The sequence below is a fragment of the Xylocopa sonorina genome, chromosome 1, assembly GCF_050948175.1.
Source record: "Xylocopa sonorina isolate GNS202 chromosome 1, iyXylSono1_principal, whole genome shotgun sequence".
In the NCBI taxonomy this organism is placed as follows: Eukaryota; Metazoa; Arthropoda; class Insecta; order Hymenoptera; family Apidae; genus Xylocopa; species Xylocopa sonorina.
In genome coordinates this window covers 8960270-8986831 of record NC_135193.1, presented here as the reverse complement: position 1 = coordinate 8986831, position 26562 = coordinate 8960270, and the positions used below count along the sequence as shown (strand labels likewise).

At 40.8% G+C, this 26562-nt stretch overlaps 4 protein-coding genes across 6 annotated transcripts; 2 read left to right on the top strand and 2 right to left on the bottom strand.

Moving 5' to 3' along the window:
• Positions 1 to 272: 272 nt before the first annotated feature.
• On the bottom strand, positions 273 to 2682 carry LOC143432689 (putative glutathione-specific gamma-glutamylcyclotransferase 2). The gene is made up of 4 exons (XM_076909518.1): positions 2513 to 2682; positions 1188 to 1223; positions 754 to 1016; positions 273 to 666 (listed from the first exon to the last, which is right to left on the bottom strand). The coding sequence occupies exons 1-4, from the start codon at positions 2675 to 2677 to the stop codon at positions 387 to 389; spliced, it is 744 nt and encodes a 247-aa protein (XP_076765633.1). The 5' UTR covers positions 2678 to 2682; the 3' UTR covers positions 273 to 386.
• A 2577-nt stretch (positions 2683 to 5259) lies between these two features.
• On the top strand, positions 5260 to 7141 carry LOC143432682 (angio-associated migratory cell protein). Its single transcript, XM_076909490.1, has 7 exons — positions 5260 to 5485; positions 5568 to 5824; positions 5900 to 6044; positions 6114 to 6313; positions 6376 to 6573; positions 6648 to 6829; positions 6932 to 7141. Exons 1-7 carry the CDS (start codon positions 5302 to 5304, stop codon positions 7002 to 7004), a joined length of 1239 nt encoding a protein of 412 aa, XP_076765605.1. The 5' UTR covers positions 5260 to 5301; the 3' UTR covers positions 7005 to 7141.
• Positions 7074 to 8334, bottom strand: LOC143432687 (UPF0598 protein CG30010). Its single transcript, XM_076909516.1, has 4 exons — positions 7894 to 8334; positions 7763 to 7811; positions 7472 to 7692; positions 7074 to 7377 (listed from the first exon to the last, which is right to left on the bottom strand). Exons 1-4 carry the CDS (start codon positions 8047 to 8049, stop codon positions 7138 to 7140), a joined length of 666 nt encoding a protein of 221 aa, XP_076765631.1. The 5' UTR covers positions 8050 to 8334; the 3' UTR covers positions 7074 to 7137.
• Positions 8335 to 8407: 73 nt separating this feature from the next.
• Kat80 (katanin p80) lies at positions 8408 to 17410 on the top strand. 3 transcript variants are annotated; one of them, XM_076909485.1, is made up of 15 exons: positions 8408 to 8730; positions 9014 to 9144; positions 9235 to 9579; positions 9656 to 9846; positions 9947 to 10097; positions 10173 to 10330; positions 10402 to 10523; positions 10737 to 10790; positions 10945 to 11485; positions 11741 to 11978; positions 12054 to 12233; positions 12307 to 12383; positions 12511 to 12585; positions 15919 to 16038; positions 16123 to 17410. In XM_076909485.1, exons 1-15 carry the CDS (start codon positions 8697 to 8699, stop codon positions 16253 to 16255), a joined length of 2550 nt encoding a protein of 849 aa, XP_076765600.1. In that variant the 5' UTR covers positions 8408 to 8696; the 3' UTR covers positions 16256 to 17410. The 3 variants fall into 3 exon arrangements, with proteins under 3 accessions (XP_076765600.1, XP_076765597.1, XP_076765599.1); XM_076909482.1 differs by having other exon boundaries at positions 8410 to 8730; positions 11675 to 11978; XM_076909484.1 differs by lacking the exon at positions 10737 to 10790 and having other exon boundaries at positions 8410 to 8730; positions 11675 to 11978.
• Positions 17411 to 26562: the final 9152 nt, after the last annotated feature.

Below are 26562 nucleotides of genomic sequence, written 5' to 3'. Positions count from 1 at the left end.
ACCCTTAGTGATGCAATGATATATTTGAACATTATCTCTTTATAAATCGTTTTATTTATTATATCTTCATAAATCGATATTTTATGCGATGAAATATAAATTTGTTAATTTACAATTCTAAAAATTGTAGCAACAAGCCTTTGTTATAATTGTGTTTTTTATGAATTAAAATTGGATCACAAGTTTATCTAAAAAAGTAGTACAGTCCGAAATAGTGACCAACGTATGAAATTAATACGTTTTTTCATAAATATCAACGAGAGAAATACATTAAAAATATTTTTTACTCTTTTTCTATTATAATTACAAACATTCTTTGCATCGAAAGTTCCGTTCAATTGCGTACATGTATATACTCGATAAATATTAATGCAACGAATGGTAAACTATCTTTTGAGACAACGCAAAGTTTCGCTAGAAGTTTGTAAAATAAATTGGAAAGAGTTTTCCCTGAGATTGACGCCGCCGTTATTTGCGGGCACATTATTGTCCTCATCTCTGACATCGACCTCTATATCCTCGAGATAGACGTTGAAGTCTCGGTCACCCATTAATGTAGTCAAACACATGTTTTCCTCCTTTATTCTTGAGCGTACTAACAATTCTAGCGTGAACAAATGTTCGTCGTGAGCCTCTGGTAGATAACGATGCATAAACTCTGCTAGTCTGTATAATCGAAGCGAAAAATTTCAACTTAAAAAATGAAGTAACATAAAGATTAGATTTAATGATCGCATATATAATTGAACGAACCGTAAAAGGTACTCGACGTTGTGACCACTTGGGCCTGAACATTCGAAAATTTGCGTAGCGATATTATGAAGTGGTGCTTCACCAAGCCAATGTTCGTTCTTATTGGTAGCAATATAAATGACAACCGGAAAGTTTCGGTTCCCTTCACGACTATAAAATGTGGTAATCGTTGTAATATATCCCCCTAAAGTGCATTCCCGGTTATTCAAGTAAGGCAACGCTGTACTGTCTTGAACTTGAAACGCACGGCCATGAACAACACCCTGTTGATAAAGAAAATACGTGTTATTTATCGGAAAACGGAAACGTTTATAATAAAAATAATATGACACATTATGAAGGCGTTTAGGTATATGCATGTATATGCAAACTGAACATTCAAATTGGATAATACGAGGTCAGCGGTATAAAAATTGTTTTTTAAGCGATATTACCTCTTTTTCCTCGACCAATGTTGCCACGCGTCCAGGCTGCAACATAAAATTAATAGGAAACGATTAAACAGATGGCTGATAAATTCGTTTAGATCATAACGAACAAAGAAGTTTCTACCAAAGGAGTTTTCACCCAAGTAATGTAAATACGTAAGACAGATACAGAGAATAAAATGATTGTGCACGAAAGATATCGGTTACTACGACTAGATGTAACTGGTTTCACATTAATCGACAGAAATAATACGAGACCAAGAGAAATTCTTGGTTGATAAAATGGATGATGTCTATACTATGGTATAGTAAAAGAAATAGAATCGAATGTAAAAGAATGTTCATCTATTAAACTCTGTTGTGTCAGAGAAATTAGAACGGCGATTTTATTAGATGAAACCGTACTCGATTTTCATCCGGCTTAATAGAAGCATCCGTAACTACTTAATAATGATTGTACATATTACCCTTACGTGTCGATACCCAAAATTATTCGCGTTATTCTGCTCCCGATACTGACGATATCCGGGATCCATTACATTGAATTTAGGGAATGAGACTGATTATATTGGGTAGCATTACCCTAAACAATTGGTCGAGGAACATCTTTTTGGACACTTTTGGATTTTACAGGATGTATTAAAAGAATTTTCTTGAGCTCGAGTATACTTTAGTCAATCGCGATATTAACTGGAACGAAAAGTGGATGCTACGTTGGTATACGTGTTCATATCTTTCATTTTCATTTACCCAAAGGTACAACAGCGCAAATTACACGAAAAGTTGAAAACATTCTGTGAACTGCTGTTATCAATTACTTCCTACTCACGATGCAACTATTACAGACTTCATATCTTTTACAATACAAGGAAACGCTAAAAAGAAATATTCGTCGCAATTTATCATTAGCAGTAAATATGCTGCCCAAAAATGCTTATTGTAACACGATGTGGAGAACTGCCAAATCTTCGTGACGGAAGGCACGTGGCGAATCCATGAACAAGAAAATTTGGAATATAAATAGAATACTTGAAGCCAACTTCGTAGGAAAAATCTATCAACGTGATTTGTTGTTCAATTTTACTCGACACAGGAACTGAAACAAAGAGAACGACGAAAATTGTTGCCCGTTAGCTTCCAACCCATGCTACGAAGCGTTTCGAAAATCTACCATAATGTAAGACACGCTTCGGGCCTTGCTAATATTATTAATATTAATCGGTTATTGCTAATATAATTTATATTTGCGATTCGCTTCCAGTATTTACTGAATACATTTTTTGAACAGGTGGATGCAGAACGACAAGTCAGGTAATTTCGCTAAAACTCACCTTCTCCGTTGTACCGCGATGCGTTGTATTCCCTTGCCAAAATCTTCTACTGAATCCCCTGATGTGTCCCACGGCGCTTCTTCTGTACTCGAAACCCGGATACCAGCACAAGGACCCGTATCCGAATACCCAGAGAGCGTTCTCATTGTTATTTCTCACTTCCATTTTAAGTAATTAAAATACGAGAAAAAGGATCGTAGCCGACGTCCACTTTTCGAACGGGACTACACTAACTCTTATCATATCCCGCGACGTCCACCCACGTAATAACACGCCGTAATAATTTCGCTTCAATCAAATAGCCCGTTGGTAAGAATGCATTAACGGTCACTACGTAAAATGCATGTCGCAAATACTATTAATCAATCAATTAATATTAATAAGTGTACGTTACTACGAGGAACTATAGTAATCACCTAATAAATATACGATTCAGGTTATCATCGTAGTGAAAGAGAAGCACGGACCAGCGTACAGTCTCGGTAAGAATTAACTAATGATAGATCGTGCTACCCTAAGCGGAGGTAACGAAGTCACAGTCGAGGATCGAAGGCACAGCATCTCGAAGTACGTGTACCTCCGAAGTGTGAACCACCGTGGAAACAAAGATAAAGTATCGAAATATCTGCGTGGATCGCGATCCTCGCGGTTCAGGACAAAAATAGGACACCTGTTCCTATACACTGGTAAGCAACCAACCGAGAGACAGATAGAACATTTGCCAATGGTCCCAAAAGTGGCTACGAATGGAGTGAATCGTCACCACGGAGCTGTCAGCCTCGAGCAACGATTGTCACAACCCATTCATGCAAAGTGCAGCTGAACAATTCAAGGCTTATCGGATCCGAGCAACGTTCAATTTCAATAGTGATATTTGTCACGATTCACCAGGAATGTGACCCTCGATTTCGTCGATCAATTGTCTCTAAATAGAGGAGACGTATCTCGTCGAGATTGATTTGTGTTACTTGCTGGTATCTCTTTGGTAAATACTTTTATTTGCCCTCTAAAACAACGCTCTCATGAAAGCCAACACAACACTTTACCCTTAATTTTCTTTAGGCTCTACGTCAGTATACGTGCTTTAAAATATTTATCAACATTCCAAACGGGCATTCAGTCAATTTACTTAACGACTGTTTGCATTTAAATCAGTCTTCGTTACAAATAAATTCAATGGCTTCGTATCGACACGTGGTTTGTGTTATCGGTATCGACGAAAATGGATAGACAAAATTAATTAATTTTATCTAGCCAAGAACTCGGTAGCCTGATAATCATCGATTTGACAAGCTCGGCACGTGGCTTTATTGTGCTTTAATCCAGATGATCGCTCCACTTGGAAGCTGGACTATTAACAGCGTAATTTTCGTTCCCTTACTTTTGCCCGGAAATTATTATTCTATTCACTCGAAGGATGAACAATTTTTCTGATCACGAGTTTAATCTCCTTTTTATCCGTCATGTGGCGATTTTTCAACGTGTACCGTGCCATTGTTCACCAGCGAATTTTAATTGTTTAGTGGGCCTCGATCTCTTTTGGTAAATTATCTGGGTAGCCGATCGATCTTCCGGATGTTCGAGGTCTTGCTAGATCGATGCTCTCCTCATTGGATCGTCGATGAGCTGAGTGAAAAGTTTGATGGTTCTCGGGTATGTAACGGTTTTTGTCAATTGAACTAATCGATGCGATTTTCGCGGACGACTCATTGGTATGTTTGTAATTCAAATTTGTGACAGACATTGACAAATTTAGAAAATGCGGATGCAACGTGTACACACCGTATGGTAGCTCGGTCGAGACTGCCAGTTGTCGGGCGTATACCGCTCTTCTAGAGTGAGACGAAAGTAATTTGACGGAAGAAGAGAATAGAAAAACCCTGTGGATGGTAAGAGACAGACTCTGGGTCGAAGAGTAAGTGGGAGGACGGATGAGACGGATGATGAAACAAGAGGTGTGATTGACGTATGAAACGAACTGCATACATGTCTGTGCAATATCCAAATTGTACAAACATTTAATGTGCATGCATTGACATTATTTGTTGTACAAATTGTACGTAACGAACATGATTAAATTAAAATTATGTAATGATTATAGTTCAAATGTCTGCTGTTGGGAAATTCGCGGGAATCGATCCGTTCGCAGAAAAGAGATGACGCATTCTATACTGTTATTGGTAAAAGAATAATTTACTGATGTTATTTTATTCTTATCAGTTAAACGGAAAGGTATAAGTTATTCTTAATTAATGAAAAGATTGCAATGTGATACGATGTGTACGTGATAGTTTGCTGATCTTTGTTTCACTTCAAACCATGACGGAAAGTTGTAGAAATAAAAAATTTGTATCTTCAAATATGAATTGCAAATCAAATTTCGATCATTTGCGAAGAAAACTTATTTTTTATAGGATATCAATGTTTCATCGGATGATAAATGTATCATTTATTTTTCTAAAGATGTCACTAGTGACGTAAAACTAAGATTAGGATTTTGATTAACGTTACCAACAATATTCGGAAAAAATTCCCCACGGTTCCCAAAGCAGGCGATTTCTAAATCAGCTGGTGCACACGAAATCAGAGTGTGTTGACGGGCGTTTGAATTACCACTTTTTTAAACAGCAGACTAACAAATTTTGAATTCATTGCTTAGTTTAGGAGAAGATTTTAACTAGACGAGCTAACTTCACTAAGTAAGCACAACTAGTATCAAAGTTTTATTTATTTTCCAGTTAAAGATACTAAAACCTGTTGCACGTTTTATTAAGTTCTTTGGGTAAACGATGCAGAAGGATACACCGTCTTCTTCTCCAGAGATGAATAATCAAGTAAACGAAGAAGATATGATATATGTAGGCGATGTAGAAGAAGTGATAGATGTTGATGAGGGGGACATTAAAGAGGAGAATGCAATGGAAGATCTTTCAGAAGGAGATGCAGTTTGTGTATTCACCGGTCACAAATGTGGTAATGATAATATTAGTTCTGTTAAAAATTTACAGTCAAATTAATATTAAAAAGAAGTTACAATTTCAAACTGTAATTTTAGGTTCTGTCTTCTGTGGTGCTTTGACAAAAGATGGAAAATTAGCTACCACAGGAGGAGAAGAAGATAAAGCTTATATTTGGGATACATCGTCCGGAAAAATTATTCTGGATTGCACAGGTCACAGAGACAGTATTATCTTTTCAGCATTCAATCACGACGAATCATATTTAGCTACCGGTGATATGAGCGGCATGATACAAATATGGAGATTAACCGATAAAGCCAAGATTTGGGATTACAACATGGGTGATGCTACTGTTGGTTTATTACATATAATCATGATATAATATTATGAATGTCATTAAACTGAAATATTATTTGTAATATTACAGTGGATGACTTGGCATATGGCTGCTAATGTTTTGTTAGCAGGATCTGTTGATGGAGAGATATACATGTGGAAAATACCTGATGGAGATTGTAAAGTATTCCAAGGATATGGTTGTAGGGCAGAGACTGGCACAATATTTCCTGATGGTGGGTATCTATTTGTTTGCATTATTTTGTCTAATTCAAAACACAGAATCTCATTCAATAATGTTCCAGGTAAACGTATAGCAGTAGGTTACGAAGATGGAGTTATTAGGATATTAGATTTGAAAACGAGTTCTGTATTGTCATCAATATCTTCTACACTGGGCCATTCTTCCACTATAACTACTATTGATTGCCATTCTGATAATAATCGAATACTTTCCGCGGCTGTGGATGGAAAAACTATAATCAGTACATCGAATACAGGAAAGGTAGTGCAATGAAGTGCTTTTGTATGTAACAATAACGAGCAAGAGTTAACTTAAAATTGTAGATAATTTCCATTCTGCAAAATCTTAATAATGGCGAACGTAATGACGTTCTAAATAATGATGAAGATGCAGGGAATAGTGAAGGAAACAGCGATAGCAATTGGGTAGAAACAGCGGCTTTCTGTAAGGATCCTGTATTTCAAGTTGCCGCAACTGGAACAGTTAATGGAGAAATTTTTATCTGGGACATCTCGAAACAAGTATTACTACTTTTCCTATTGGAATGCAATCTTAGCATTTCAAGCTGGTAGTAATACTCATTGCTATTGTTTAGGTTCTCAGACAAAAAATAACACAAGAAAGTGGTATATCTAAACTTCTATGGAAAGGAAGCACAAGCGTATTATTTTCGGCGGGATTAGATGGTATTTTGAGATGTTTCGATGGAAAAAGTGGTGAATGCTTACATTTATTTACTGGACATACTGCAGACATTCTTGACTTATATGTATCTGAGTAAGCTAACAAAAATCCAGACATTTTTTGTTTTATATTATATATATTTAACAACCCCTAATAAGAGGAAAATATGCAATAATGTGTAATATATCTTTTTAGAAATGGAGAAAAAGCGCTGACAACGTCTGACGATTCTACGGCTAGAATTTTTGATGTTTCATCTTTACGTTAATGAAATCTATTATATAGGGTAAAATTATAAAAATCTTTGTTATTGTCTGAAAATATATATGTACATTTTATGAAAGTTGTTCATATACAGAGCTTTGTTTCTTTTTTTAATTAAAAATAAAGTTTATTTATTTTTATTCGATAGCTTGGAAAACTTTGTCCGTGTACCAATTATTATCTAAAATGTATTTTTCATTTTTCCAAAAAATATGAGTTGGACCGTTTTCCTCTCCTTTTTCAAAGTTAAATAATGGACTAAGCTCAATTGCAACTTTTGATCTCACCAGTCCAATTCCTCCTACTTTTTCTGGTGCAGGATGATACACTCTTCCTGTTTTAATGTTCATATACAATTTGTCTGGTTGGAATGGTACCTACAATGAATTTATTATTTAAAGACTGAAGATCACGACATTTGTTGATTATTTAGTTTTTTCAACGCTACAGAAGGATTAAAATCCCATGTACCATTAATAATTCTTCTGCATGAGCATAACCAAACCAATCTTCAACTTTGCCTGTATCGTTATTCTCTTTTTGAACAACTTTTGTGAAAACTATGGGTAAATCATCACACCTAACAAAATTTCTTTCAGGTCCGCACAAAGAAACATAAGGGAAATCTTTCGTGTATCTGCCTATGTTATTTCTCTTCAAGCGCTTGAAAAAGAATGCCAGAAACTTTTTATCTAGAAAAATATTGCTTCCGTGACATATAAACAGAAATATATAATGAATTATCCCGTTACATACACATACCCTTAAAGCATGATGTAAAGTTTTTCATGCGTGCGTCATCCAGAAACAACTATTATAAAGAAAACAAGAAACATGTAATATTGGTTTCGTGATATTAATATCACAAAGTTAGATGAGAAAACAAATTCTACCATGCCTTGGTGATCGATGTAATAAAAATATTCTCGAACTCGAGGTTCTGGAGACTGCCCTTGCACGTAGTTTACACAATGCCTCGTAAATATGTTACCAGACAGTGACTTCTTAATTTCAGCGGCGAACACGCGTGAGCGAAAGAACGGAAACATCTTAATTCTTATTTATACGTAAAGATGAAACTAAATAAAAAGTTATAACCTCACTTTCGAACGTTCTCTATAATTTGTCGTTATGTCACGTGTAACGTAATATATGTAATTCATGTAATAAGAGCGCATATTTAAATGGCATTAATTGAAAACAATACACTAACAGATCAGTGTTTTATCGGTTTATTTTATTTGACATTGTCACGTCCAATCATATTCAATGTGTGTTTTGATACTTGCACAGGGTCGAACGATTTAATTAACCCGGGGAACTGGTGACATCTGGTGCGATCAATTGGAACGCAATTTCGATAGAAACAGAACTTCGATATTTCTCAACGTCATGTTAGTTTGCGCTACCCACGGACAGGCAGATTCAAGAAATGAGATACGACGAAGAGGTGGAACGAACGGTTTCTACTGAAAACGGACAGAAATTTCAAGGAAAGGATCGCCTTCAGGACCAGAATGCGGCGAGATGCTGCCGCCTCGTTGAACGACCGTCCAAGCACTGAGTGATAATAGAAAAACTAAAAATGTTACCTACGAATTCGAGCAAAAAAAAATTCTGCATCTGCAAATTGAAATCTCAAATTGTTGTCGTTGCCAAATAAGTCGTGAACAACGCAATCCTGTGGTACCAGAATATGGCTTCGTCCACGAAGAGGTCATGGAAACTCCGTAAGTGATTGTCCCGCTCATACTTGTATGATTCTTAATTATTTAATAGATCGGTGTGCGTCCAGCGGATTTCCGTACTGGCGCTCTCTCATCTCTGATACGAGTAAACAATTTCTGTTTACAAACCGTTCGATAAGATTCCGTGCAATTAACTTCTCCATACATCTTCCATTTATGGTCATAACCTTTTGTTTAATTGAAACATGCATTGTCTTAGCGTTGTCATTGGTAAGCGATATTTTCTTCAAGTTTCATTTAAATGACGATGCTTCTCTCTTTATAGAGGATTTTGTTGCCCACTCGTCCAATGTCAATTGCCTGGCATTAGGCCACAAGTCTGGCCGCGTTTTGGTCACTGGCGGTGATGATAAGAAAGTGAATCTATGGGCAGTTGGAAAGCAGAATTGTATTATGGTATATATTTCCCTTCCTTTAATATTGTTTTCTTTTCAATTGATACCATGCGATTTGTTATTTGTATAATTGTAACTGATTGACTTTCAGAGTCTGAGTGGTCACACCACTCCAATAGAATGCGTAAGGTTTGGACAAACTGAAGATTTAGTATGTGCTGGCTCACAAACAGGAGCATTGAAAATTTGGGACTTGGAACACGCTAAATTGGCCCGTACATTAACAGGGCACAAAGCAGGCATTCGGTGTATGGACTTCCATCCCTATGGAGAATTATTGGCATCGGGAAGCTTGGACACTGCTATTAAACTTTGGGACATCAGGCGGAAAGGTTGTATCTTCACTTACAAAGGTCACAACAGGATGGTGAATAGTTTAAAGTTTAGTCCTGATGGCCAATGGATTGCCAGTGCAGGAGAAGAAGGGATGGTGAAGGTAAGTGTTATATGAAGATTATTTCTATGTAATACAAATTAATACAAATGATCTGTATCCTCTTTTCTTGAATTAGTTGTGGGATTTAAGAGCCGGTAAACAACTAAGAGAATTCTCAGAACACAAAGGACCAGCAACAACAGTGGAGTTTCATCCCCATGAATTTCTATTAGCCAGTGGCAGTGCGGATAAAACAGTTCATTTTTGGGATTTGGAATCTTTTCAGCTTGTATCTTTTACAGATCAAAGTCATTCCTCTGCAATTAGGTAAATATATATAAATACTGCATACAGAATATTTATTTATTATTATTATTATTATTGTAGATTTCCAATAATTAATTCATATGTCTGTTCTTTTGGATAGGTGCCTGTACTTCAGTCAAGGTGGAGAATGTCTTTTTGCAGGTGGGCATGATGTGTTAAAAGTTTATGGCTGGGAACCAGGTAGAACATTAGATTCTGTACCAACTGGTTGGGGAAAGGTACAAGATATAGCTATAGCACAGAACCAGCTGGTAAGATAAGTGTTAATTGACTTGTCGAACACATAATAATTCGTAAATTAAAGTTTGCATTTGTTAATGTTTTAGATTGGTGCAAGTTTTCACACTGCAAATATCGTTTTGTACGTGTGTGATTTAAAGAAAATTGCTCCACTGGGAGGAGTGTCAACGTCACCATTTAGTCATGGTAATTCTTTAAGAAAAAGTTTTTCTAGAGAGAGACCACCTGGATTAAAAAAACATACGTAAGTTTATTAAAACAAGTCATATTTATATACGTGCTTTCTCGCATATAATTGTAATGTTTTATTTATAGACTAGATGTACGCACCATAGAGGAGGCAGATAAGTCAGGAACTGACCCAGAAGATGAAGCAACATATGCGGATATTTCCAATGTCAATGAATATCATAATATCTTTCAACCTAATAGATCGCGTAAGTAGAATCTGTAATAGCTATTGTTTTTTGTCTTGTGTTGCAAGACCTGCAAGACCTATTTGTATCGTAACATACTCGAATCCTGTTTTATCCTAACTCTTTAACTACTCACCTACTCGATCACGAGCCTGAAAACATAAATGCGTTTAAAACATCGGATGTTGTGCTGTATGGTTTGTGAATGAGCATGCTGTGCACGGTATGTTTCAGTGTCTCGCACTCCACCTCCAGAACCCGAGGCTTTCGAGGAGCCTCAAGATGTAGGTGAGTTCTGTTATAATTAAAACGAAAATTTCCCACCTACTTCCTTCTTCTATACCAAAGTTGCATGAGTGTCAGTGTATAAATATTCGCATGATCTCTAGTCAGTGTAAAAAGTTTGATTTTACATTGTTCCACGTTTATTGGTTTTTTTCAGATCCTACGCAACCGCAAATACTGCAAAATCTTTCTACCTCAATGTCGAATTTAAGCACAGCGGGCACAGAAGTACCGCCTGTTTCATCGCCGTCATCACCGCCTCCACCTGCACCAACGTTATCGCTAACAAAACCCGTACCAGTTCGTGTTCAACCAATCAAGTCGTCTCCACCTGTTCAACGAAATGCGGTTACGTCCACCAGCCAAGCAAAGACAAGCCTTCAAACGAATAACGGCCTTGGTAGAACATCGAAAAATTTTGCATCTATACCACCTTTGAGACAAAACATCACGCCTCTTCCAGGGAAAAAGAGCGGTTCTAACAGTGATATAGGATTACTTCCACAACCTTTGGGCCCGCAGCGGTCAAACTCGACACTGACACCGCGCGTGGCACCGATGGCTGCTGTTCTTCCAGTAATGGACGATGGAAAACTAAAGAATAGAGCACCTAGCCCGGATTCTCCTAAGCATTACCTGAAAAGACAGAGTAGCTGTAGGGACGGAGAACAGGGTTACGAAAGCGATTATCCGGTACAGTAAGTATAAACACCTTTTATGTAGGTATTAACACTGTGCAAAGTTGGAATGTTGGGTAGCAGAAAGAATGTGGATCTGATACTTTACAAGCTTTGTAAGATCATCCTCCTTCGAAATTTCCAAATTTGCATAGTATATTATGCAACGGCAAGCAGCTATCGGAAACGCATTTTTTAACGTTCTTGCAGAATTAATAGTATAAGGCACAGCCCCTCCGATCCAGCGTTAAATAGGCCGAATTCTGCGCAATCTAGGTCCACATCGCTGAACAGAAACTATGCTACCTCAACGTCGCTGTCCGCGCGCAACGCTTCCACAACCACAACGACATTCGCCTCGAAGAAATCAAACAAAGCTCAAGTGCCCCCGAATCCGAAATTAGAGATTCGCGCGACTCCATTGAGGCCGAACGTCGAGAACACGGAAAAGGAGGACTTCGTGCCCATCAGCGCGGATAAACCTTACGGATTGGATGTCGAAACTTTTCTACCAGTGAGTTCTCGTTACATATCCGTACAATCCTCTACAATATAGTTATATCATTGTGGAACTCTCTCTTCTTTGTAGAATCACTTTGCGAGTTCAACCGGTTTGAGTTATTCTCAAATGGGAGTTTTAAGCGAAATGTCGGAAGCCGAAGTACTCAATAGTATGATGCGTAGTCACGAATCAGTGATGGCGGTGCTCACGAGTCGCCATCGTTCCTTACAAATTATCTACTCTCTGTGGCACAACAAAGATCTTAAAGTAATTTTTCACCTGTTTCTATGTTACCAAATTTTAAATAAAGCAGAGTTATAAGAAGGTGTGATAATTGCAGGCCGCGGTGGAATCTGCTGTGGCAATGAATGATCTTTCAGTTATCGTGGACCTGTTGGGGATTCTAACCTTAAAGCCGTAAGTAGTACGATTTCTCGTAAGTGCAATCGCTTTCTTCATGATTTCGTTCTTTACGGAAAACGGTGATTGCATCGTTTGACTTCTCGCAACCTATTTTTTACAGCTCTCAACTTTTTGCTTACAGGGCAATGTGGAACTTGGATCTATGTAACTCTTTACTCTGCCCGATTGGTGATTTACTACAAAGTAAATACGAAATGTAAGTAACTTGCAACTTTTTTATTTGTCTCGCTTATTTGCTTAACCTTTCGAGGCTTCACACGGAGTTCACCGTGAGAACATGTATTTGAATCATTGCACAATTGCAAAAATAGCGAAAACTATTGAAATCCCACTATTGAAAGAATAATTTAGATTATACTAAAAGTACAAAAATTTGCGAGTATTCACGTTTTCTTTTACGTGAATTAAAGTTCAAAACGGTGTGTGTGTATACACGCCTGTTCAGGCGCGTTCTCTAACGTTACTTCAATTTCCAACGTGAAATGCAACACGGCTGGTGAATTAGAGAAAATCGAGACACCCCTTGATCGGAGTGAGCAAGTTCTCGAATGGCAACCATCACCAACAAACGGGGTATTTCGAGTAGGGTCGCGTGGCCCAGGCGCTTGTATGGGAATGGCTAATTCGACGAACAGGGGAAACACGATGCGAGGAGGCCGGCTAGCAAAGAAGGGTTCGTGAAAATTAGCCAAGACAATGGAGGATAGTGGCAGATGCAAATTCGAGCCTCGAATTCTCCGCTGTCGTGGGCATTATTGTTCGATCCTCGACACTCGAAGGACCACGCATATGTTGACGTATACTACGGACAGTTACGGACAGTAAATCCTTTTCTTTCACGGGCTGACAGCCGATCATGAATATTAATGACAGCGTAGGAAGCTGGATATGGCTGTGACGCATTCTTCAAGAGCATGCTTTTGACGTTTGTTTAAATCTGAATAATAATCGTAGAATGTATTGAACACTGTACAATAATTTGATATTGCGATCTGTTTTTCGATAGAAAATGGATGTGTATACGTACGAATGTATAACAGCACGCGTGTCTGATGCCCGAAACGGTGTAATTAACCAACGCTCAGTTACAAGCTGTTGCTATTGCGCTGACAAGCATTTCCTTTCACGTGTGCATTGGCTATCCATTTCTTTCTGCCCCATTCTTCCTCTAATTACGCACACAATGCGCATTGTAAATTGTACACGCCTATTAACGTTGGCTGGATCCCGCCACATATATCTCGCGGCTTCACCTTGATCGCCCTTTAGAAAGAGAAGTAAATTTCATCGAGAATCGATTATGATATCAGCAAAGTAATAAAATTAAAATATCCTAGTTTACCCGTATGAATCGAACGAGAAGTCAATATCAATCAGTGATCTAATAATAATACATCCGCTTAGAATGCTTACTAGTCCGGAAAATTGCTAGTTCCATTCGTTACGCCGATACTTATCGCAATCATCGTCTCCACGATTTTCCTCTTCGTATGTCATTGCTATTATTAGATAAAAGAAGAAGAGATCGATGACTACAATTTGTCAATGACTGTAATACATATTTTCGCATCTTTATATTCCATCTGTACATTTTAAATCCTTGCTACAGAATTTTGACCATTGATGCTACATTCTAATCAGAATTAATTAAACATTATTGATCATCGACTACTTCAAAATGTAGCTAGGATCATCCGTACAGGTATTGAAATGCAAGAGCACATTCCACACAGTTACATTGTTAATACTTATGTATAAATAGTAGTAATTTCTCGTTTCGTTCTCCTCTGTTTATAGCCGTTGATCATGTACGTTCAGAAAACCTGTATTCGATGCCATAAAAGTGAATTCAGACTAATCGTCGGTCGCTGGGCAGCTGCCGTTCACAATCACTCGCCGTAACAGTCTGGACTTGCTTCTGGCCCCTTTTTCTGCCGCTGTTCCGCTGCACGATCAGAAACACACGTCTCGTGTCGCATGTTTCTGTCGATCGTGCGGTTTTTACGAAAAATGCACGCTAACTCTAACGAAGACCATTCGATCGATAGATACACATCGTGAGAGGGGGCGATTAAGATCAGTCTTATTTAGAATCTCGCGATATTTGCTAACAATCAGCAATCGTGGTATTTAATCGTATCAGATCTTCAATTACATTACTTTTTACATCAGTTATCTATACGTTGCTCGTGTTCTCGAATTAAAAGAGCAATTAACACTGTTCATATCGATACGTTACATCTATTCAGTGAGACGCGGAAGTACTTATTCCATGCAAGTTCTACATAGTTGATTGGGATTTTTAAAGAGTTTAATTGCACATGTATTCAATTGAACTTAAAGGTGTACTACTTCCATCGAGTCTTTTCGTCGTTCGCTGTATGTTACATCAAAAGAGCAAGAAAATAAGGTAGTGCAGAAAGAAATTAGAGATATCACGAAGTGATAATCGTGATAACAATGGTATTTAAACAAGTATCATTCGCTTGATGTCCAACTACGAGTTTTCTGTCAATTGTCACGAGTACACACTGATTACGGTACCTTCGAGTCACGGTCCGACGACAGCCGTCGAAAGGGTGAATCCAGCCAGCAAATTGCTGGCTAAATATATACATCTCGTAATGCAACGCAGTTTGCATATAACTACTCGCCGTTTTCACGGCTCGTTCGTCACGGTCTTTCGTCCTGGTCAAAGGTGGCGGGCTCGTGAGAAAAAAAAAGAAAAAGAAGAAAGAGAAGAGGAGCACACCGATGAATATTCGATGCGATGTCGCGTGCCATACGATGGAGGGTTGTTCCGCGTCACACGATCGTTTCCCGATTCATCGATCCTCTCCCCTTCTTCACGTGCACCCGAAGTTGTTCTCCGTGAAAACGATAGGCGACGAAGAGTGCCTCGTATCAATTTGATACAGCTTTTTCATACACGGAATTTTACTATTCAGGCATTTATAAGGTTGACATATTAGATTGGCATATTAGATTGACAGAATTTCGAAGAAGTTCTTGCAGAATTTAACCATTGTTCTATTCATCGTGTCAATTTGACGCTAAGGGATGGGATTACGTTGAGAGAATGGGGGAACAAGAAGTAAACAAATTCGAATGTTTATGGGAATTGTGCTTCGATGGGGGTAATTGGTAGCGCGGAATTGTTCACGGGATGTTTAGAGGCGAACGTTGGACGTTACGTGGAACATTTACGAGGCGGGCTCGCGCGATTCGTCACGCCGATTCGAACGGGAGCTCGCGCGAACCCTTTATCGCCGTTCGAAAGCGAGCGCGTCGAATCGTACGGCCAAGCCTTTCGTGCCTCTCGTTATTTATTGGCGTCGTTATGGGCTAATAACACGTTTTGGAACAAACTAGCCGTGACACGCATCGGTGGGCGTCAGGAACCGGAGCATTCTCGTTCTTCCCTCGTTTGGCGAGTCTGGCTCGCTTGTGAAAACTTGTTAGGACGTCGAGGAGGATTTCTCTGGGAAACGAATAACGCGGTGTTTGCTCGCCTCTGTTATGGTTTCAGGTACATAACGGTGGGTTGCTCGGCGTTGAGACTGATCTTACGAAATTTCGCGTCGGTGATCAAGTCGAACGTGACTGCGCCTCTTCACACGATCGGTGTGGACGTGTCGCGGGAGGAACGGTGAGTAAAATCCTTGGATTGCTTGTTGCAGTAGCGTCGATTCAGTTCGCGTTGCCAGAGCAGTGTTTCGATTTCTGCTTTCAGACACCAGAAGTGCCTCTCTTGTTACGAGAAACTTTCGACGATCAGAAGCATACTGCTGAAGAAGCAGTCGACGCCGGGTAAATTGGGCGTCGTGTTCCGTGAGCTGGTCGTTCTGATAAGGAGCGTCGAGTGACCACGGCTGAGGCACTTGGCGAACCCAACCGCCAGGCTGGTCGTTACCTGACAGAAAACGGAGAAAGCTCGAGGGAAACGAAGCGGATGGTCGTCCGCTAGTGGGGAGGGCAATCAACGCGCTTTCGAGCTGGTTTGTTCAGGGAAGCTCGGCGGATCGGTTCGTTGGGGATCGCTTCTTCCTTCGTCGTTGGCGTCCTTTCGAGTCTTGGCTTCCGATCGGCGACATGTTCGAGGGGAGAGGACCGACATCGCGTGAAACAACCCCGATATCAATTTTGACGACGATGAACGCTGTGTAACGAACGAGAGAGATGTTTCCTTTTCTTTACTATTTAGTATACGATTCGAGGAGGGGAAGTTTGCGTCGAGTGAATGTAAATTGCTTGAATGTTATCGATGTACTCGATGCACGTCGTCGGAGACTGTATTACGACACATTCGCCGGCTGTACGTGCAGAAGAACAGCCATCCTATTTTTCGAGGGAACCACAGGCGGATCTTGAACGGAGAGCTGCGAGCGGGGAGAAGTATCGTTGATCGTGACCCGCGCCCCCCGTGTCGATTAAAATCGACTTTGGGAGTTTTAGCAGTTTTTGGCCTCTCTATTGAGGGCACGAAGCGTTTATTCTTGGAGTATCGCGGTGTTAACCGATCGATAATTGTAAAGTGTAATATTGTATAATATATTACGCTATATTATAGAGAAAGAGAGAGAGAGAAAGAGAGAAGTGTATTTCAGTGGCGTGTATTGTTGTATGGAAATTTGTAAAATTTGACGCGGCACGTCGTCGATGAAACGAGACATACGTATACATATATAGATATATAAGTAAATGGTATCGCGAGGGCGAAATTTTTCTTCGTGCAACATCGCTTGCACTAGCAAGAGGAATTTATGCGGCCGCGATATTTTCACGGCCTTCTTGCCAGTCTCGTGTTGAATATACACAAGCGAGTAACCCTAATTGACTACACAAAGATGCGTACAGACACACGTGAGTACGATCATGATTAACAAAGAGGCGAAGTTAATTAAGGAGTATAAAATAGGTAGTAACACTTTTTTCTAGAGGTAACAGAAGGAGATGATAATAACAAATTGTATTTTTGCAACAGCCATTTGCGTCCGTTCATTAATAAAACTGAAAAGGTACTCTAATCGTAGGTGTCTTGAAACCCCTGATATATCGCACGAATATGAGAAAAGAGAAGGCGAAAAGAATGAGTTTTAGAGGAATGTTGATGTAATTTCCGTTTTTGGAGTTCGAACGTTTTGATGGTACGAAAATAGAGTGAAATGCGATTCAAGGGTACAATTCGAAAAGGAGACGAGAATATTCACCACCTCGTTACGTTCTCGTCTTTTTTTCGTTCGTGCTAGTGATATCGGCTTAACTTTTTCCCGTTTTAAGTTATACTCTTCGTCCAAATTTTTAAACGCCACGTTACGAGAGATTTCAATAACCAGTTACAACTGTTCACCAAACAGAAAAAGAGGAAAGCAAGAAAAACAAAATTAATGCGTAATATCACTGTCGTCTTTGACACCAAATTCGTGGTATCAGACTTAAATCGGTTCCTTGGTACTTGATTGACAACCGAGAAATTAAAGTTTATATCTATTCCGTGGCTTTATCCATTAAAATGCAGTGACCAAATCGTGATAATGAAATCACTCGTAGCACAACCTGTACGAACCGCTGTTGTTAAGAATGAATGACTCGATAAGGTTTTTATGGGGTTTTCGGATTTACGTTTCGCGAACCTTCCGACATCGTGTTCCAGTGATAATTTTTGGGATCAGAGAAGTTCTCGGTGGATTAATGTAACTGAAGGTGACTAAGAGAAAAAGAAAAAAGACTTACGTAGAATTATTTTTAAGAATTTATCGAGAGAAATTTTTTAATAAGAGGAATAAGTGTGTTGCGTTTAGTTTAGAAATCGATTCCCACTCGTGAATGCATTTAAAACGGAAAGGAAACCTACCAGATTGTCGTATTTCTTTTTTTTTTTATCGTTGATACAATTGGTTGTCGATGTTTGGTGAGAACTGGGAGAATCCATTCGGATGTATACTTTACGAAAGATGTGGTATCTCTCATCCCCATACGAATTTTATTAACATAACTGTTTTTATACCATGTGATCAAGTAAATTACCATTACTGCTGACAACACGAATATTTCTTGCGATCCTGTTGCATATCAGTCTTTTTATACTAACTTTTATACTTTCTACTTTATGCGAGTGCTCGAAGCATTTTAATTGATACTCAATTGTACATGTACATATATATATATATATTTATTTATATATATAGATACACGATGCTCAATTGTTCAATTCGGCCTTCTTCGATCCCGCAGAATTCTCAGGTGGAACAGAGATGGCGGAGGAACGAACACGGGAGCGCTCAAAACTGAATCGTTGATATGCAATTTAAATCGAGAATAGCCGTTTAAACAGATTAAAAGTGAAGAACAAAAAATGAATGCACGAGGAGACCAAACTCGTCGTCGGTTCCGTCCAACGTATTTTTGTAAGGGAGAGAAAGTGCGAGAGCCACGAGAGGAAGAGTGAGTGTGCGTATTATTCCTTCGATTACCTACTCTCGGATGCGTTCATTAACACGTTAGTTGCGACAATTTCCATGTTTTCTCCAATTTGTCCAAATGTTCGCGTCGTATTAGTGCCGAACGTGGTCCTAATTCTATGTTGAAGTGCCTCCAGTAATCTGTAATTTCATTTAATCTAACAGTACGGTAATTACATCCGTCGATGAGAACAAAATGGAAAACAAAACGATCCCATCTAAATTCGTCAGAGCAGTCGAGGATTGACGCTAGAACTACCGGTAAAAAACAAAAGTGATAGCATTTTGTACGCGTATTTTTCTACGAAAATTCAAGGAGTCGCTATAAATTTGTATAAAATTTTTATGAAAAGTGACGGGAAAACGAAATTCTTTTCCGTCATTTGTCGACAGGCTTGGTAGTTCTAATGTTGAGAGAACATTGATACAAAATTGAATCGATTGATATCTATTTGTCTGTTCCAAGGAACGCATGGCGTCCAACCAAGCGAGGAAGATACTATTTCGCAGCTAAGGCGTTAATCGGTTTAACGAAGTTGACGGAGCGCATCCTCACGCACGAGGAAACAATCGGATTTCCTTCGTCCGACCGCGATGTACATATTACATAGAAGCCTTCGTTGTTTAAGCCTTTGCACTCCTAACAAACAAATACTACGAGCTGTCTACGCTCAATTAATTGTAACTCGACACACTCGATATCGTAGAGCTTACGACTGCAGCCGAGGGATAATCGGAACGTGAACGTGTGCATGACTCGCGAGTGATTCCGATCCCTCCGCGATGAACACGATGAACGCGCGTTCACAGAGCCTCGTAGAGATCGTTTTATTCGTAAGGGTTTATTATTTTGTTTTTTTTTTTTTTTTAATTATTCCCATCGTGCCAGTTTAATTGTCTATAGAGATATTTGTGTCCCCTTTTCCTTTGATTAGAAATATTATCTATGCTACGAACTATTATACGTATCTAAGGCAATTAAAACGGAAGAATCCTGACTTTCCTTTCGTTTTCCATTTCGTTTATTAATCTGAATGGACATCGTTCCCGTTTCTATCGACTAATAATTATAACACGACGATACTGTAATCGAATGAATGATAACTAATTATAAAACGGCGAAGCCGATTCTTCTACGAAGATTAACACGATAAGGCCCGCTAATAATCGTCTGCTAGATCGTTCTAGTTTTGTACGTTAATGTAAATAACAATAACGATATTTTCTATATTAATCGTACTATTCGTCGTACTACTTGCGATCGCACCAGTGCAAATGATCGAGAGAGCTGCGGAGAACGCGCTGGGACGATGACGTTCATTACGATTTCATTTTCGCGTTTCTTGGTGTCTTTGAACACTTTCTATGGGAGACGGTACTACGCGTAAACGAAGTTTCTAAAATTGATTATATTTCGAATTCTAATGCTGCAGTAATAATTAGTAATGCATAGAAAACTACTTAGATTATAATTATATTACACCATTTCCAGTAAGTCTAGATCGTGCGTCGAATAAATTTCATTTGCTACATATATATAGGAAGCCTTGAATAGCGTTAATATAGCGATTCGAAACGATTAACCGAGATAATCTTCATTGCTGGTACCGTCGTTCGTTTATCCCGACACAAGCTTATTCTTAACTTTCCACGGACATCCGCTGTGAATGAATTTTGAAGGCAACTAAAGTGAAATTCGCAGTGAGAGAACGATTTACACTATCCCGTGCCGTGAACTCGATCGAACTTGTAGCTGATAAAGCTTGTCTTACTTGACTGCCTTAAAGTTTATCGACCCTTCGTTCCCATGCGTCGTTTCTCGTCCAACGTGTGAAAAGTTAGCGTTTAAGGATCGTCCACGGAACAAACTGAACGTCCGTGTGTGGACGAGCTGAGAACAAATAATAATTCTATTAAAAATTTAGAAAATCTCCGATTTATTTTTCCCTTTCGAGTTGGAGAGACGACAGAAAGGACCATTTTATCGGTGCATTTCAACGCGTTTACATGGCACGAGATTTAGAAATAAAAAAAAACGAATGCGTCTTTCTATCCCCATTGTAAGGTCTGTCGACTAAATCGCCCGTGAAAGTCATCCATCAACCGACGTCCGATTTTTTTCGATCGACAATAGAAGGAGAGGAAGATTCGAGGCGTGGAAGAGAAAAGCGAGAGGACCAGCGTGGTTGATTACGATGGTTGCGCGGTGAAATCGACGGCGACGATCGAGATACCGTGAAACGAAGCGCAAATATTCGTAATCCGTGAAATATCACGGCCGTTCTAAAACGAGACACGCGTGGCGGCTGTTTGCATCTAGATTATGTATTCATGGGATTATGCGAGCGACGAGAGAAGGGTGGCCGCGCCCGGCAACCCCTTCATCGATCAGAAAAATCACGGTAACCGAACCTCTCGTCGATACGGATTACCCTTGCACTGAACTGCTATGTCGAACCGTTATCATTTCCCTTCGAGCACTGGATAAATACACACGAACCGAAGAATGATTTAAAATTCTTCTCCTAAACGTACGAAGCTTTTATTGTCACTTGGTTTGGTTGGAAAACACTGTATACGTTCGAGACGATCGATGAATGCCAGAGGATGGCAACTTGAACGATTTGCACGCTCAAATGTTTCTAGTTGAACAGTGGATGCTATGTAAAGTCTACAGGAATTTTCTTATTTTTGTTTCAGGTGCATCCATGGAAAGCGCAGAGCGTCGTGGCCGCATCAGGTGCAATACGTGCAAACGGGAGTCCTCCCACGTGAAAGGGAACCGAGACCCAGTTCTTGTTGTGACGGAGATAAGTTAAGCTCTCTTCTTGTCGCCACCTCGAGCGTCGAAAATGCTGTTTTCTCACAAAACGCCGGCAACAATGCCACCAAAGAAGACGTGAACGACGACGACGACAGGCCAGGCCTGCGTAAGCGGATTATCCCTAACTGTAGAAAGCGATACTCAAACGCGCCTACAAACGAGGGAACCGACGATAGGTCTGTACGTGCACACCAGCACCCGCGTCTTTTTATTGTCACCGATCTTCAAAGCCATTCCCTTCATTTTCATCTCGAACTTTTTTTTTTTTTGCCATCGTACACTCTCTAGTTGTGTGTAATCGCTATCTGTTGGAGATCTTCTTCGAGGAGGAAGCTCATTCAGCACTCTATCGAGATTTTTTTCCCGTTGGCCTCCTTTGTGTACTCTGCGCATCATACTGGAGGTTGCGGGTGATGGAAATTCGCGGCTAGTAGAGTTTTCCCAGGACTCGCGCGAGGTAAACCTTCCCTTCTTTTATATACGTTCATGGATAACGACCTGACGAGCTCTCCGGTAAATTGCAATTGCTATTACAAAATCCAGACTACCATGGAAGATAACTCTTCGAATGTACATCGTTCCTCACGGAAGTGACCATGTATCACGGAAATAATTCGAAACGAACGCTCGCGTGGAAGCAAAAGAGGGTGCACAGGGAAAAGAGTACAGGACTGGGGCAGGAGAAAGGGGAGATGCGAAAAACTTGAACCCACTCCACTCAAGAGGGAAAAAAGCAAAACGGAAGAAAGGCCATTGTGCGCCGTTTTCCTGCCTTTTGCAATTTAAACACACTGGTGGAGCGTGTGCGCTTGCATACGCAGGAACGTTCGGATACTATGGAAATCATTGGCTCGTAAATATAATCGGACCAGGGGTTGGATGGTGGCCATCCGGCGATGGGATTGGCTAATTACAGTGCCGAGGGGTAGGAACTGACGTCACTGGGCGTGCGCGAGCTACGATTGGGCACAGGTAAGGGAGGAAATTCACCCCGGAGGGGTGATCGTACCCCACTTTCTCTCTGGCTGCGAGGATCTACAGGGTGTGCTGTGAAATTACGCGCGGATCGAGAAGGGGGATGGTTTCGAGGCAGGGTGGATGCGATGTTCGCGAATGAAAACGGGGACAAAGAATGGGCGAGGGTAGGCGGTACTTTCGCATAGTTAATCGATAGCATCTCGTTTTGTAGATGTTGTCTAGGGTCTTGTGTCGCAAACTGAAACCGTGTACGAGTCCTCTGTGCGTTATACCGTTTTTCAAGGGGATGATCATACGTCAGCATCCACAATTGGCACACTGAATCGTGCTATACAATTTTTTTCTAAAATTCCAACGATATACTTGTTTAATACCGCAATATTTGTAATAACGCAGAAGATTCGTACAGATATATAGCGTCAGTTCACATTTTTATAGAAGAATAATTTAGAATATAGAAGATCTCTTCTCTGTTCGTTCTATATCCGTCCATCGCGCGATTTAAATAACAAAGCGGAGGGCTATTAGATATCCCTTCCGCACAAAGGAATGGCTGGAATCCTGAGACGTTTCGAGGGTTTATACGTCAGTCAGTATCGACGGAATACGTGAAAAGGACGAGATAGGAAACGGGCAAAGTGGAGTCTCGCGAGGAGTCAAGATAATTCAAGGAGGTCACGCACACGCCAGATGGATCCCGTGTTCTCCATTGCTTTTGCATGCGTGCACGACGCGTGGATTTCGTTGGACCTCCGCACGATATTTGCAGCTGGCAGGCGTCCGCAAGGAACGAGCCAGCACGTGCTCCTTTCCACGAGCGGGTGCGTCTAGGTGCACTCTTCTAGAAGCACGATATCGGTCTCGTAACTTTGGAGGAAACCCGATTCGTTCGACGCGAAACCGACGTAAAGTAGAAACGAAGGGCGACCGCTTTCGTGCGAGAAAACGCTCGACGCGTCTCTTCGAACGTCTGCCGATGCGTTCCGCCATTTAGAAAGACGAGTGAACGTAGCAGTTTTCATCGATCGTCGTAACGGTGAAGTTGCAACGGCGATCGGCCGCATTCGAGAGCCGACTGCGTTGAAATAATGTTCCGTGACACCGCGAATTCGCTTCAGCGACCCAGCCAGCCGGACAGCATCCGTACAAGGCGGACCGTTATCGTCTTGGCCACCGCGTATCGTCGACAGCATTGTCAACCGATGCGCGTGGTCGGCGATCAACGTGACGAGACCTTGCGTGTGCCTCTTTCATATAGAATTACGGTATCGATATCGAATTATACGCCGTCTTGAATCGATACTGGTGGAAGAAAAAACTGGCTCGACTTCTCTCTCTCCTCTTCGAGATGGCGGATGGAACCGGAGGCGGAGGATCTCCTCCTGTGCGGCGGCACAGAATCGGGTTCGACGCGAATATCACGTTTGCTCCGATCGTTTCTGGCCTCCTGAAATGCGAACGAGGTCCAATTTTTGGAGCGACCGCTGCTGTATCCGCGTCGTTGTTCACACAATGGCGCAATTTAGCGACAAGTCGTGGTTCTGGTCGACCGAAAACCGCGTCTGCGTCAGTGTAACACGCCTGAGTAAATTTCTGCCACGTCATTGCTCAATGATCGAAACGAAAGAAGCAAGAATCTGTAGGAAACAATCTGAAGAGAGATGGAGTACTGGAGAACGCAAGAAAAGGTGTTTAAATTAAGTGAAAGGTATACCTTTATACTAGACAAAGGAGGTTTTAGGAAGGGAAATGGTACGAAATTTATTACGTAAACGTGAGTTAATAGTGGGAAGTGCAATCACACGTTTTTAATATTTCATAGATGAGGGATTCCATAAAAAAAAAGGTACGGTAATTGACGATGCAAGAACTGAATGAGAACAGAAAAGAACGCCAGGATTGGCGAGTCTCTTTTGTGCGGTTTCGCGCTGATGCTCCGTTGCCGTTTTCTCCCGGTTGTTCTCGTTGTTGCTCGCCGATGCACGATCACCGTGACCGGCGTCCAACTCCATTCACGTAGACAAAGTAACCGTGTAATCGAGCCTCTCCGAGGAAGCTCCTTCCGATCCGCTATCTTCTTTCGTCGACCCTTCTGTCCCTTCCTCGTTGGTTCCGTTTCTTTTCCTTCTGGACACTACGTTTCGTTCCGCTTGCGACGGTTGCCTGCAAACAAATAAATCGGTTGCAGTTCATGGAACGGGGAGTTTCGAAATCTGGTTTCGAACAATATTTTCATCTTCGTCTGCGCTTTGGTCGCTATTTTGCATCCTGAACCTTTCGATTGCTAGTACAGTCTTCGTTGCTCGCAGGAGCCTGCCACGGGGAAGTGAAAATAGTCTCACTCGTGGAATCGTGACTCCCGAAGCGGCTCATCGCGTCAAAATAAACATCTGCGTGCTCGATCCTTCGAGGACCTCTTCAGAATCCTTCGAGAACCTCCACGGAGAGAGATCCTCGAGGGGTCAGCTTGCGCAAACAGGATTCGGCAAACAGACGCGAGGCTACATTCCATTTCCGGGCCGCAGGAGCACACGTGGAGAGTCGAACAAATGATCGATGGATTGACCGATCCTCTTTGAACTTTCCACCGTAATCCTGGAAAATAGTTCAATATTGATCCACATTTCAAACAACACTTCAAACACGACTTTACCCAATCCCTATATACATTTGTACCTCTCTTCATTCTGCGTAATCAGAGGCTTATTTACTGTCAAGAGGAACTGATCTATAAACGTGCAATCGTATAAAATACAGCGGCACAGTGATTATTAACGAGGATCGAGGATAATTATTAACGATCGCGGAGTGTTTTAACCCTTTGCGCTCGAACGGCGACTCTCACTTGCCGCGATGTTTCGCGTGACAACTCGAGCGGCTGTATTTACGCGGAATTTCGTTATCTCTAGTTGATAGATGCGAAGTATTGGTTCGTAAATAGTTTTCTTAGGCTGTTTCTGTTTTCGGTTGGAAAGTGACATTGTGACGTCAATTGAGGATTAATTTGATTTTCAATTGATTAAATTGGTGGTAGAGCTAGTGTAAACAGTAATTACGTATCGTGTGTGAGAGATAGAAAAATTAGTGTAATAGACAGTGAATCCGGAAGTAGCAGCGACGACCCACAAGATCCTGGCAACTCAGAATGCCCTGGTAAGTGTTTTGCATATCACACCAAACACCACCACAGAACTTGAACTTCGATAATTATCTTTTCCAAAATGTGAACACAGATAATATATCAATATATAACACTCGTATGTTAATTCTTATATAAATTCACTTACGAGCGAAATTGTCTCGAGTTGCAGTGCCGCCCGATCGAAAAAGTCGTCGAACGCAAAGGGTTAACAACGGCCAACGGTTCCCACTGTTTTCTATTACGTAAGTGTCTTGGAACGGTAGTCGATTAAAAGCAATTATCCGTAACGACGAGGACGAGGTCTGATGATTTCGGTTGAAATCACTGGAAGGGAAAGAAAAAAAACGACGGGTACGCGATGGAAAAAGTATCCGAAAAAGGCGCTACCCTTCGCAGTGCCATTTAAACGGTTTAACGTGGGTGTAATTGAAAGGCGCGTAACGGCTGATTACGAGTTCCGAAGAGGGGCCTATTCAGCTGTGCGACACAAAAGTGCGCGCGAAGACAATGCCCCGAGTCCCGGTCGTAAACGGCGGGCATCGCCTTGATTAAAGTCAGAATTAGGGAAATAAAGCTGCCGGTCCTAATTGCGCCTAGCAGCTTATCGCCCGACCTTATGTCGACCCGACGAGTTGGCCCTACGGATTGCCAGCTAACTTTACGAGCCCCGACATCTCCCGACGTCCGCTTCGAAGCCGGGTGTCGCAAACAGTTTTAAACAACTTCTTTGATTTCCGAAGGGGCCGCGGAACAGAGTGTACACCGGTT